General features: G+C 42.7%; 3 protein-coding genes across 18 annotated transcripts in view; 1 reads left to right on the forward strand and 2 right to left on the reverse strand.

Moving 5' to 3' along the window:
• LOC135238568 (caspase recruitment domain-containing protein 19-like) overlaps positions 1–3,171 on the reverse strand; it is a 43,132-nt gene extending 39,961 nt beyond the window's left edge. Inside the window, exon 1 of one of the 3 annotated variants that reach the window (XM_064306611.1) lies at positions 2,878–3,171. In XM_064306611.1, coding sequence (XP_064162681.1) covers positions 2,878–2,947 — 70 coding nt within the window. In that variant the 5' untranslated portion in view covers positions 2,948–3,171. The remainder of the gene's footprint in view (positions 1–2,877) is intronic. The other 2 variants (XM_064306612.1, XM_064306613.1) reach the window with 2 other exon arrangements.
• Positions 1–8,515, forward strand: part of LOC135238565 (ERC protein 2-like) — a 37,275-nt gene extending 28,760 nt beyond the window's left edge. For 7 of the 8 annotated variants that reach the window (XM_064306597.1, XM_064306595.1, XM_064306598.1 and 4 more), the window contains 5 exons: positions 60–220; positions 760–907; positions 1,092–1,799; positions 4,101–4,251; positions 4,406–8,515. In XM_064306597.1, the coding sequence (XP_064162667.1) occupies positions 60–220; positions 760–907; positions 1,092–1,799; positions 4,101–4,238 (1,155 nt within the window). In that variant the 3' untranslated portion in view covers positions 4,239–4,251; positions 4,406–8,515. Of the gene's footprint in view, positions 1–59; positions 221–759; positions 908–1,091; positions 1,800–3,731; positions 3,800–4,100; positions 4,252–4,405 lie in introns of those variants that run through there. The other variant, XM_064306600.1, reaches the window with a different exon arrangement.
• An 880-nt stretch (positions 8,516–9,395) lies between these two features.
• Positions 9,396–12,911, reverse strand: part of LOC135238567 (voltage-dependent calcium channel subunit alpha-2/delta-3-like) — a 53,330-nt gene continuing 49,814 nt past the window's right edge. For 6 of the 7 annotated variants that reach the window (XM_064306610.1, XM_064306607.1, XM_064306608.1 and 3 more), the window contains 5 exons: positions 12,668–12,723; positions 12,230–12,347; positions 11,574–11,684; positions 10,833–10,920; positions 9,396–10,439 (listed from right to left, as the gene is read on the reverse strand). In XM_064306610.1, coding sequence (XP_064162680.1) covers positions 10,347–10,439; positions 10,833–10,920; positions 11,574–11,684; positions 12,230–12,347; positions 12,668–12,723 — 466 coding nt within the window. In that variant the 3' untranslated portion in view covers positions 9,396–10,346. Of the gene's footprint in view, positions 10,440–10,832; positions 10,921–11,570; positions 11,685–12,229; positions 12,348–12,667; positions 12,724–12,911 lie in introns of all 7 variants that reach the window. The other variant, XM_064306603.1, reaches the window with a different exon arrangement.

Consider the following 12,911-nt stretch of genomic DNA (forward strand, 5'->3'; position numbering starts at 1 on the left):
AAAGCAAGCCCATTAAATATGTCAGTTAGGGTTTAAGTGTGTGCTTTTGACGCCCCCAGCTGGAGGAGCTAATGACCACTCTGGAGAAAACCAGGCAGGAGCTGGAGGCCACCAAGCAACGTCTCTCCTCCACCCAGCAGTCCCTGGCTGAGCGGGATGGTCACCTGACCAACCTGCGGCAGGAGCGGCGGAAACAGCTGGAAGAGATCCTGGAGATGAAGTGAGTCCCTGCTCTGAATGGGTTTAGTATGTCCGTCATAGGAAACAGGAAACCACTGAGTTCAATCACGTGACCCTCACATGGAACTCGATTGGAGTGCAGTTCAGACAAAATTTGAGCAAGAAACCGAATCCTACATGAAATGAAACATTAGTCTACATGACCCTACCCAAGCAGCAATGGCTTTCTGAGTTTTGATGTCCAACCCAACCCCAATGTAGTTTAAAACAGTGCATTGCCAAAATTAACAAGGTTAGCTTTGTGTAACAATAATGTTGTTACACATGAAAACCATAGCGCAGTTAGGGAAGTAAATAATCTTTGACTTTTAAATTATCAACAAGTTATAAAAAAGATTACTAGTATAGAATAAAAATGTATCTACTTTGGAGGATTTCCCTGAGAAAGTCCACAGCTGTGCTACAGTATACTGCATGTCATTCGAGCTCTTCTGTGTGCTTGGGCTGCGTCGTCCAGCTCTTGCAATGCTAACATGCCCTGCCCCCTGCTGAACGTGTGTATCTCCACCTCTCCCACAGGCAGCAGGCCCTACTGGCTGCCATCAGTGAGAAGGATGCCAACATTGCCCTGCTGGAGCTGTCTGCTTCCAACAGGAAGAAAACACAAGAGGAGGTGCTGGTCCTGAAGAGGGAGAAAGACAGACTGATGCACCAGCTCAAACAGCAGGTAAGGGCTCTTTCAGAACATTCTTAGCTCAAACAGTAAGCAAGTGCTTTTCCAAAACACTTTCAGTTCAAACAGCGAGTAAGAGGCATGCCAGAACATTCTCATCTCAAACATTTCTCAGCTGTAGAAATAAGTTTTATATTTTTACATATAAAGGAATTTAAACGTCACATTTCTCCCACAGACACAGAGCCGGATGAAGCTAATTGCTGACAACTATGATGATGACCATGAACATTCCCTTCATCCGCAGCCACCGCACAGCCAACATCTCCACCCTCAACACCCCCACCCTCAACATTCCCAGCCTCAGCACCCCCAACATCCCCAACACCCCCACCCTCAACACTCAATACCTCAGCAACCGCATCCACAGCATCCTCAACACCCCCAACCACCATATCCATACCCCTCCCACCCCCAACCCCCACACCCTGCTCAACTCCCCCAGCCGCAACACCCCCACACCCCACAACACCCCCAACCGCCGCAGCACCACCCACCTCCTCAACACCACCAACCCCAACATCCCCACCCCTCACAGCACCACCCACCCCCTCAACACCCTCAATCCCAACACCCCCACCCCCCACAGCACCACCCACCTCTACAACACCATCAACCACCTCTACACCCTCAAACCCAACACCCCCACCCCCACAACATCACCCACCTCCGCAACACCATCAACCACCTCAACACCACCAACCCCAACACCCCCACCCACCTCAGCACCACCAACCTCCTCAGCACCCCCACCCCAACACCATGGACCACCTCAACACCACCCACCTCCTCAACACCACCAACCTCAACACCCCCACCCCCACCCCACCACCGTGGCCCTTCCCGTGGGGCCCCTCGTTCCAGCCACTGGCCCTCCCCTGATCAGGTCAGTGCTTTAGATTGCATGGGAAATTTATATGAATGTCAAATATGTACTTATTCCCCAGTTTCACATGTGAAGCAGTCTTTTTAATCAGCATTTTAATGTATATACTAAACCAAAACTCACTGGTTCTCAAAATATGCATATGAATGTACCCATGTCGTTGTTGACATCAGTAGATCTAAAAACACACATACGGCAACTGTGAAAATGATTCTTCATTTTGCCCTCCTTTGCACGTGCAACAGAAAAAATACATTTGGCATTTTTTTCTTATCCCCATGCATGTCCGTGTAGTTATGGTAGCTGAAACATTTTCCATTTACTGAATGAATGATAATTTTCAACTAGACATTGATTTCCAGAAGAAACTGTTCTTTCTGATGGCTCAAGTGGTTAGTTTAAGAGCACATTACTATTACTAAGTAAAATGGTAGTAATAGTAGCGGTAGTAATAGCAATAGTAGCGGTAGTAGTCGTATAAAAATAACAGAAATGTGTGTGCAAAAACATTTGTAAAAAAAAAAAAGTATCAAAGTACTGCTCTACAGTATCATTATACATGCACCTGCTATTTATTATACATCAGCCGTAATACAGTATCATTATATAGCTATGTACTGTAGGTTGTTCAAAATAAACAAAGATTTTAAGTTATAGCTGGTGAACATGCATTCACTGTAGTTCGCTGTTCGGAGCGGAATAATGTCTCAGCACGGGCAGCACAGCACACAGCACAGCACACTGCCCCCCTCCCCTCGTATGTCTGTGACGCGCCCCTTAACCTAAACTAAACTTGGCTTTCCATGCATCTTAATGACTTCAACACGTCAAATTTTAATAAGACAAAAATGTACGCGTCACATTTTAAAACATTCATTCTATTCGTCTTAAAAATGTGCAGTCTTCCTGTTAACACGGTATGCCATAGTGAGAGCAAAAACTGTTGCGGGAGCACGGTGCACCTTCCTTCTGCCTCCGGTCTACCATTTATCCCGACCAAGCTGTTAATTTTTAATCTAACCTTCCCAGTATAGCAAATTTGAAAGAAATAAAGACGAATTACGGAAGTTTCACTCACCAAGCTGTCGTCTCTGCTCAGTAGATATTTCTAATTGCTGTAATTTGATGTTAATTCCACAATGACCCATTGAACAAAATAATAATCCAAACGGTGAATAAACGATATTCTGCGCCAGCTAGCAGCAACACTCGTATTTTCAATGCCGTGACGGTTGTCTTGAAGTATAAGGAGGAGTAGCAGTTAGGGGACCAGATGTACTAAACTTTCCATATTCTCTTGGTTCTTGTTTTACCGCTTGCAAATAGTAGGCCTACTTCCTGTGCATGTTAGCTACCATTACATTTTTAAAAAAACATTTGAACAATTAGCTAGCCAGAGCACACAGCAGGTGAAAACACGTCATCAATCAACACGTCATCGATCAAATCCAATAGTATTTTTAAAATTTATAATTGAATGATGAAAATTAATTTAATTATAGAATATTCTGAAGAAAGATTATTTGCCTGTTGTGGTACTACTATATGAAGTAGGCTATTAGTAAGATACCCAAGTCATTAAGCAACACAAAGTAAATTACAGTGCTGTGAGCCGGTGGCAGTTTGGCGATGTAGATCAGGGGTTTTTCCGCATTTTTCTGATCCAGGGCCTCCCACCCAGACTCAAAGGCACCTCTATCAGAAGTTTAAAAGGCGTTTTATATTCTGAAATATTTTCCTAAATATATGTAGTCATTGCATATTGAGCTCAGCCAGGGACCCCCTACTGTACCTTCAAGAACCTCCAGGGGTCTGCGGACCCCCTGTTGCAAACCCAGACTCTAGGGCATGACAGTGGGGTTCATTTCCTAACCCTCTCTCTTCTCTTACCTTCATGCTGACACCTTGCTGTTTCAAACGTTTGACCAATAGGATGACGAGGAGGGCATTTGGGCATAACAGTTTCCATCAGAACCAAAGTTCCAGTGTTGTTCTGAGCGGTGAGATCTCTGGTCTCTTTCTGTTCTTCTCTTTCATCTGAAATGATTTCTGTCCTGTCTGTCTCACCTTATGAAAATGATATGCTGCAACATATTGTAAATATTTTGAGTTGACTTAAAAGTTACTTTAAAAAATATATTTTATTATCAGACCAGTATATTGTGATGTGTTGCAAAAAAAAATTCTGATTTTGATAAATTTCAATATATTGCAGTATATTCCATTTCTATAAGGATCTGGAGGTCAGGGGTGATGCTGGTAGATGATGGCTGATGGCCATATGTGTGTATCTTCTCTCAGATGATCCAGTCACTGTTGGAGAAACATCACTCTGGACCCAAGCTGAGACCATCACCTATCATATTTCACTCTTCATCTATACTGAGCTCTGAGGAGGAGGAGGGTGTGTGCGAGTTGGAGGCCAGAGGGAGGAGATGAATGGACTCAGCCGGTAAGACCAGGTCAACATCCTATAATTGTAACAGAATAATAATGATTACCATTAACTAATACAGACCCCTGTACTCTCAGTAAGTGATAGTGTGTTTGGCCTCTGTGTGTGTGAACACTGGTTGATCTAGGTGTTTTTGTTCTGTGAATGGTAGTGTCTCTGCAGGTGAACGAGACCTTGGCTGTCCCACTCCTCCCTATGGCCTCCATGGTACAGACGCCCATCCAGTAAAACGCCTTTCCAGTGATATTCCCTTCCAGTGAGACATCCTCCCAGTGCAATCACTATCCAGTGAGGCGTCCTTCCATAATGACACCCTTCTAGTGAAATGCCCTTGTGGTGATATGCCCTTCCAGTGAGATGCCCTTTCAGTGATATGCCCTTCCAATGAGATGCTTTTCCAGTGAGATACCCTTCCAGTAATTTGCCATTTCAGTGAGATACAGATTCAGTGAGACGCCCTTCCACAGTGACACCATTCCAGTGAAATGCTCTTGCTGTGACACGCTCTTCCAGAGAGACACCCTTCCAGTAATATGCCCTTCCCTTTAGATGTACATCCAGTGAGATGCCCTTCCACAATAACACCCTTCCAGTCAAATGCCATTGATGTGCTGTGCTCATCCAGTGAGATGCCTTTCTGTTGAGATACCCTCCAGTGATACACCTTTCCAGTGAGATGCCAATCCAGAGAGATGATCTTCCACAATGACACCCTTCCAGCGAATCACCCAACCAGTGAGATGTCATTCCAATGAGATGCACTTGCAGTGTAAAGCCCTTCCAGTATAAAAAAACATCAACAGAGATTACCACCTGACTAAATATACCTTAAGAGTGATGTGATATTAACCTGGATTGACCTCATCTTGACTGAGACTGAAGCCAGAAGAGAGCAAATGAGGGAGAGAGTGGGGGACGGATACAGAGAGAGAGAAAGAGAGACAGAGGTTCAGTCCCGGCCGCACACCGCCCCCTATTGACTCCGCAGCCCTTTACTTTACTCTGTTATATTATTTGTGACAATCGGGGGTTGTTTTGTGTGTACTGCCCTAAGGGCTGGTGTTTCAGGTGTGTCAGGTGTCTCAGGTGTGTGTGAGGGTGCTGTGCAGCTCTATACCTCTTCTCTGTGGTATGGGAGAAGGGGATCACTGCCTCACACTGGTGCTGTAAATGTTTCCTGGTTCAGCGTGGAGCTCAATCTCAGAGGATGGGTGTGGCCTGCCTTAATGGAGCTGGGGGCACAAAGATGCCCCTTGCTCTGCCCCATAACCTCGTCTGGCTGTCTGCCATCAGAAGCTGCTTGGATCCAATCTATGCACACATTGCAGCAATGGCCAGTCCTGAGATTTTAAATGAACAGTCAATACAACAGCTCAGTGTCCTGGATGGGATAAGTTTCCATGACCTGACCCCACTGTTATTGCTCAGAACATGCACCAATAGACAGGGTTTATTTTTCAGATGACCAATCAGAACTGTGCTGTCTGTTTTGTGTCCTCTCCCTAATGGTGCTGAGTAATGGAGTGAAATTCAGTGATCGAACAATCTTAGCTGCCGAGGCAGTGGTGCCTGCTTGCACAACACCTCTACTAGCACATAATCCTTCATCACACGGCAGGCCTGCTCGCGCAGCTACCTACATCATCAAACAAACAGCATACCTACTCACACACATGCCGTTTCTCAGTGAACAGTGTACCTGGTCATGTGGCATTCCGCATTGCATGGGATTCCTCATCGCGCACATGTCTCATCACACAGCATTCCTGAATGCATGGCGTTCCTCTTCACACGCCGTCTCTGCTCACACAGCATTCCCAGTCAGAGGTCATTTCTGAAGGCTCTCTCTCCCTTTCTCTCTTTCATTCTTTCTTCTTATCTGAATGGGCCGTGACTGCAGACTGCTTCTTTGTGTCTCTCTTAGAAAGAGTCTCAGTGCCAGTGACTCATTAAACCCCTCAGAACAAAATGGCAGGTGCCTAGCAAAAAAAGAATAAAAAATACAATATCTAAATACTGTACTGTGTTTGTATAAATGTGGTAAACAAATGTACAGAAGAAAAATTTAATAGAATATATGTTTTTCTTATAATGGGCATGACGAAAAATGAAATGGAAAAAAAGTGAGTTGATCAGAAGACAATCCCCCGCAGAGAAGTCTAAGAGTTGTGAACACCTGGTTGTTCAGTTAATAATCCTCAGTCAAGCTTCAGTTGTGACTTTATCTGTCATGTGATTGGCCAGTCTGTGATGTGTGATCTCAACCTGTCTCAAAGTTCTGCTGCTATGCACAAACCCATTAGGATAACAGTCTGCCAACACATACAATAAGGTGACAATACTGAGCATGTTTAAAATGACAGTATTGGACATATGCAACTCTGACTGTAATTGAGAATATTTGGCATATAGTATGTAATTGATGAAAATTATTACGTGCCCAAATCATGTCAGAATGACTGCTTTCTCCTGGGCCTGGCCCATTGGCAATTATCATTTAAAAAAAATAACTTGTCAGCTCACACAGCACAACTGACCACAGTCACACATTTGAAAAGGAAAGTTGTTATTAGAATAATACTGTAATTGTGCAGGTTACAGAGGCATTGGTCGCACTTTTCTCCTTGTTGTCATTGTCTAAGAGTCTCATGCAGTGGTGGTGTTTGTGCCGACTGTGGTGATTGGATGTTTTAGAGTAGGAAATGTGTGTCTCTACTCACAGGAAACAGGATTTCAGACTGTTGCAGCTAACCCCTGCCTTCCCCCCACACCTCTATGACTGATTGTGTGTGTGCATATGTGTGTGTGTGTGTGTGTGTGTGTGTGTGTGTGTATGTCCTGCATTATCACAGGTTTGAGTGGCGGGAAGAGGGGGAGGACTGTGTCTCTGTGCCTCAGTGCCTCTACAGGAGACTCACGTCTCAACTTGACATCCACAGCAATACTCTGAGAATTACAACCACAACTAACGCTGTAAGCAGAAAAAAACATCACCGTCAGTCCAGGTCAGATGAGATAGGCAGGTCACAGCGCAATGGTGATAATTAAAATCACCTTATAACAAGAATGAGAGAACTTGAACAGAAAAAATAATTGATTTACAGTGTGGAGAATTAAATAAATGTTGACTAAACATTTACTCAACGTTCTCAGGTGTGGTTGCGGTCTTATTTACCATCATGGTTCTCGGCGTGTTTGTGGGGTTTATAGTTATCAGTATGGTTCAGTGTGACTGTATGGTTTATAGCTACCATTGTCGCTTTAGTGTGTTTATGTGGATTATAGTTATCATGGCGTAGTGTATTTGTGTGGTTTATAGTTATCTGTGTGATTCTGTGTGTTTGTGAGGTTTGTAGTTATCATTATGGTTCTTAAGTGTGTGCACACAAAGCAAGTCAGTAATGATTATAATTGCAGGCACTGACTTAAGGATCCAGATGCACTGGTTTTACCTTCTGGGTCCTTATTGGTTCTTCTGATACTTGAATAGGGTAGTCTTACGGGGTGTGCTGAAACAGCCTATTGTAGCCCGTTTCTCTGTGTGTCTCTAATGTGCCAATCCTGAGGGTCGTCCTGCCTGAATCTCCATCTCTAAGCACAAGAGAGGACTGATTCTGTCACAGGGGCTCACAAAGGCAGCCATAAACAACTGAAAAATGAAATATTTTATGTTTCTTTTCATGTAGATATCCTTTTTAAAAAAAATAGAAGTAAAAAAAAAAAAAACCTGCAGACCTCTGGGGTTAAATGAACACTGTGACAAAAAAAAACACAAAAAATGGGGGAAATAGAATTCTGTGTTCTGTTATGCCTTTATTTTATTTTTTACAAAGTCTCGTTTTTCTTTGTATTATTTACACAGATAAAGTCCTTCCATTTTGGATTTTATGGTTTGTATGTTGTGTATGTTTTATGCTGTACAGTAATGATATATAAAAATATAAAATGTGTAATGTGTATGATGTCTTCATGGCCGCAGTGTGACCCAACTGGAAACAGGTTTTAGGCCTGGTAAAGCCTGTCTGTGGTTTGACTGTGGGAAGTGCTGTTTGAGTGTCTCACCGTGTGCGAGTAGCATGTTCTGACCCGTGATGTCGAATTTGGTCGTACAGGTTCCACATGTCCAGCATGACATGAGAGTGACGTGTTATCAGTGTGCCGTAATGTTTGGTTTCCCCAGCACTGCTCCTGTACTGCTTGATCTGTGTGGGGACCACCGAGTGCCGGCCAGCTTGTCTCAATAAAGGATTTTCTTTCTGAAGAGGGACAGGGTGTGCTTTTCTGTCCAATATCTTTATTCTTTCTCAAAGTGCAATTTCAGCTTGACAAATCATCCTCCATTTTTTTGACAGATTAATATTTATTATACTAAAAATCTTTTGGTTTGTTTGATTTTGTAGGTTTTGATTTGTGGACAATTGCTGCATCAACAACTTATTTCTGTGAAAAACGTAATGGGTACTCTTGTTTAATAAGGAGTTGAGTACCAACGCATGTCAGGTTAGTACTGTGATATTACAGTGAAAATGAAGAATAGTGATCAGAAGTGTATAGATAATGTACGCAGCATCCATTACACAACACTGAGCTACAATAATTAAATCAGTAAATCTATCGCAACAACTCCATATCCAGCTTTAGCACAGCCCAGACTCTCTGTCTAAAGGATCATTATTGAGGGATAGCTGTACAGAGACATTACGGTTCCAGAGGTTATGTGTGTGTTTATTAACCCTATCATTCTTAAACATTATGTTCAGTCTTATTTTCCAATAGGAACTGTTTCCTGAGGCCATACAACCTGTGTTCAAAGAAACTGGTTGAGCATTCCTCTATCAATATTACTGCACTAGTCATTGCAGTGAAGAAGAGCTTGTGCTGCTTGTAAACTGAGAAGGAAAGAAGGCCTACTGGCACAATATAAAAACTGTTTATGTGTATATTGTGAATAAATTCCATAAAAGGAATCGGTTTATATGTTCTGCCTCTGGAAACAACATTCCTGTACAAGGTGCTTTGCCCCAAAACCTGAAAACCCTAATACCAGCCATTGCAACCGGCACTCAAACCTTTCTCAGGTTCTAAAATATTTTTTTATCGCACACAAAACCTGGGCCAATGAAATACACAAACAGAAGTAATTAAACATTTCAGATAGTGAACTAGCCCTTTAATATTTTCAGGTTGTTGACTAGTTTTACATTGTTCATAAACAATTCATTTATTTTCCTTATCAAAGCCAAACCATACACTGGGGACAACTTTAAATGTAATTGCACAGATTTTATAAATATAATTTTTGTAGAATAAACGTTCAGATTAATGAACAATGAAATTACTTCTGGGATCCGTTTAATAGTTCACCTATGGCTAAAGAACTACCATCAGTCAAAAATGAAAAGAGGCTGTTGGGTGGGACTTGTTCTCAGTGTACAGGGGCTTCACAAAGTCCCAAGGCCCTTGGCCATGCCAGTGCTCTCTATGGTCAGCAGCTCCACATCACCAAGAGCGGGAGGCCTTCATCAGCGGGACACACAACAGCTCAACTTGGATGATAGAAAAAAAATCTGCTTTTATTTAGCCAGTTCCCAGCTCTCCAAACATTAAGCTGTAGAGTCACTGTACAGTAGGAACATTCTTAGAGAATTACATCACTACTGAATGTATTTCCAGTTTTAATGAAATGCAAATTTTCTACAGGTGGAAATTAAAGTTGAAGTTTTACATTGAATATATATATTTTCTCTCATGCATCCATTGAATGATGCTGCAAGGGCAAAAAGCTAGCCTACCTACACCACTCTGCTCTGCATATCATCAGGCCTTTAAGACCTTCAAAAACAGCATTGATTTGCAGCTCAAAGCAAAAGTCACCCAGGCCTGTAAGCTGGGGCCTCCCTGTCCGGAACTCTACCATTTACAAATGATAATTATGACTATTTGTAAAAATATGTGGGGTTTTTTTTTTTGCTTGCAGACACATGCTCACAAACATAGCATGATTCCAGCTGCTGGTCCAGTGTGTGGACGAAGTGAGAGGCGGGAGGGCCATTTATTAGGCCTGTGTGGCATCCAAGCAAGGTGAGCCCTGGTCACCTGGCGAGCAGAGCACAGAGCAGGGCCAGCAGGGTCACCAGGGGCTGGGGGTTGAGGCCTAGTGCTCCTCCGCACTCCATAGCATTCTCCTGTGTCACACAACACAACACTGGCTCAACATGACAGACTTAAACACAGCCCTGAACATAGTCCTATGCACATCATGTATTTGGAGAATTACGTTTATAGAAAAGATTTTTTGGTTTTACAATTTATTGTATTGGTTCACCACACTGTATACAGTCCTGCCTATACAGTCCTGAGAAGAAAGGGATAAATACACATACATATGCAAATTCACGTGCATGCACAAACAAACACACGCCCATGCACACGCACACACGCATGCACACACATGCACACACATACACACACGCACGAGCACACACGCACACGCACGCACGCACACGTGCACACATACACACACGCACGCGCACGTGCACACACATACAGAAGAGCAGTAGGAGCAGGTGTTTTCGTACCTCTGCGTGAAAGGGATGGCAGGAGTCTGGCCGTTTCCTGTCCTTCTGCAACTTCAGGCGCTCACATTTCAGAGACTCGTTGTGTTCACTGCAGTTAAAGAAACTTGGCTGGTGTATGAAGGAAATTCCCCTGACACCCATCCTGTCAAAGCTCTTTTACGAACAAAATGAACTTCCTGAATCGTGAACAAGTAAGAGTTTGTTTGTGATTTCTGTGTCACCCATGAAAACAGACACCCTGAAATTCTCAACATCGCTCAAAACCAGACCTGGATCTTATTCACTGAAATACTTTAACCCTTCTGATGACAGAAAAAGTACTGCAGATTATTGATGTTTAATAGAAACAAACAGTGAAAATAGAATTTAATCACTAACATTCAGAATGAAGCTTTTTAAAAATTACCAGAATATAAATGGGTAAATTATTTTAAATAAGTACTTGGCTTTGCTCTGCTTATGACCTCCAGCACTCTGAAGTCAACAGAGGGAGAAAGCATTTTAATGAATGAATGGCCAGCTTATTTATCATTTTAAATGAAATTGTCCAAAGCAACAAGAGTAAAAGACCACGAAATATCCACCCTGCATTTGAATCGGTTGAAAAGATACTCTCACAACTGCCAATATAATGCTACATGCATATTCAAAGACTCTTGTGTGGTCCATGTATGTGAACCACTTCAAGGTTAAGTGAAGCAGACTGCAGTGTCTGTAATTGTGACTCTGAGCAGGATATACATGAGTTCTATGGGTTCCATGGTAACAGGAGGGGCGGAACTACAGTCACACTTGTTGTCCACGACCACCATGAAGAGGTTGCTGCTGGGAATCTGTTGGATCACAAATGATCTGCAGGAACACAGGTAAAGGTCAAAGGTCATATTATCTGTTCTCACATGTCTGATGCTTCTGTTCAACATATTTTTGCACAGTCAATGTAAAAAATATGGCATGGCCCTGTAGGCATCATTTTTCCACCTGGGGATGCAACAGTTCCTGACTACAAACCAGGGGCTTCAGTTATTGAAATTTTTATTGAAGCTTTGTGACTCCACCTAGTGAGTAACATCAAATAGCCTTATATAGTGGCTTACAGCAACTTATCTGACTATTTCATTTGTTTGAACATAGCTTGAGGAAGCATCTAAAACACAATAATAGCTTAATGCTTTATTTGTGCGGTCTTCTAACAGCGCTAGCACAGCAATGGTCCCATGAATATGAATACCTTACAGATTCATTTTTAGTCATGAATGTAATGCTTTATCTTTTCACAGGAAATAGTTCCAGCCAGGTAACATACACAAGTACAACTTATGGAGTCTCGATGTTGCTTTAAGTTCCTTATGTTCCTTAAGAGTAAATGAAATGTAGTTTGACAACCAGTCGGGTACCTGACACATCCGTCACAGTCGATGTTGCCGGTGGTTTCCTTAATTGTGCGCTCGGAGACAAAGGCTGGGTACTCTGTGTCACAAGGAACCAGCATTGTCTTCCCCTTTAACCTCTGAGCTGCATATAAACAGACATTTAACACACATGTATAACATATACTTATAAATGGGTTGAGAGTGGGCCGCCGACTTCAGTACATATTTAACCCAACATTCACAACATAAGCAAATTTAGGCACAAAAGTGAAACCATCCAGTTTATAGACTGCATTGTGCTTGTAGTCAAATATAGAAGGTGTAGATTTATTCAGAATTTTCTCCAGCCGAGGTAACCACAGCTTCTGTTGTGCTTTTCACATCCTGTCTCCTCTCCACCCAGACAAAAAAGATGGTGACAGTATATCAGTACCCTCAGGTGACAGGAAGCAGAAAACTGACCTTTGGCTGTGACGTCTGAGTGCCACCAGCTGTACAGGTTGAACTCCAGCATAAATCTGAAGAACATAAAAAGAAAGAAAAAGGCCTATCACAAAGTATCCTTCAGAAATAGAAGAGAGACTTGTCCTAAAGTGTTTCAAATACATCCATTTTGAAACTAGTCTGGACTATGACTTCATCTCCAAGGCTCACAGGCAATAAGCTCACACAAGCTAACCCGCTAATGCAGCAGCCACTAAATGTA

The sequence above is a fragment of the Anguilla rostrata genome, chromosome 13 (assembly GCF_018555375.3).
Source record: "Anguilla rostrata isolate EN2019 chromosome 13, ASM1855537v3, whole genome shotgun sequence".
Lineage (NCBI taxonomy): Eukaryota > Metazoa > Chordata > Actinopteri > Anguilliformes > Anguillidae > Anguilla > Anguilla rostrata.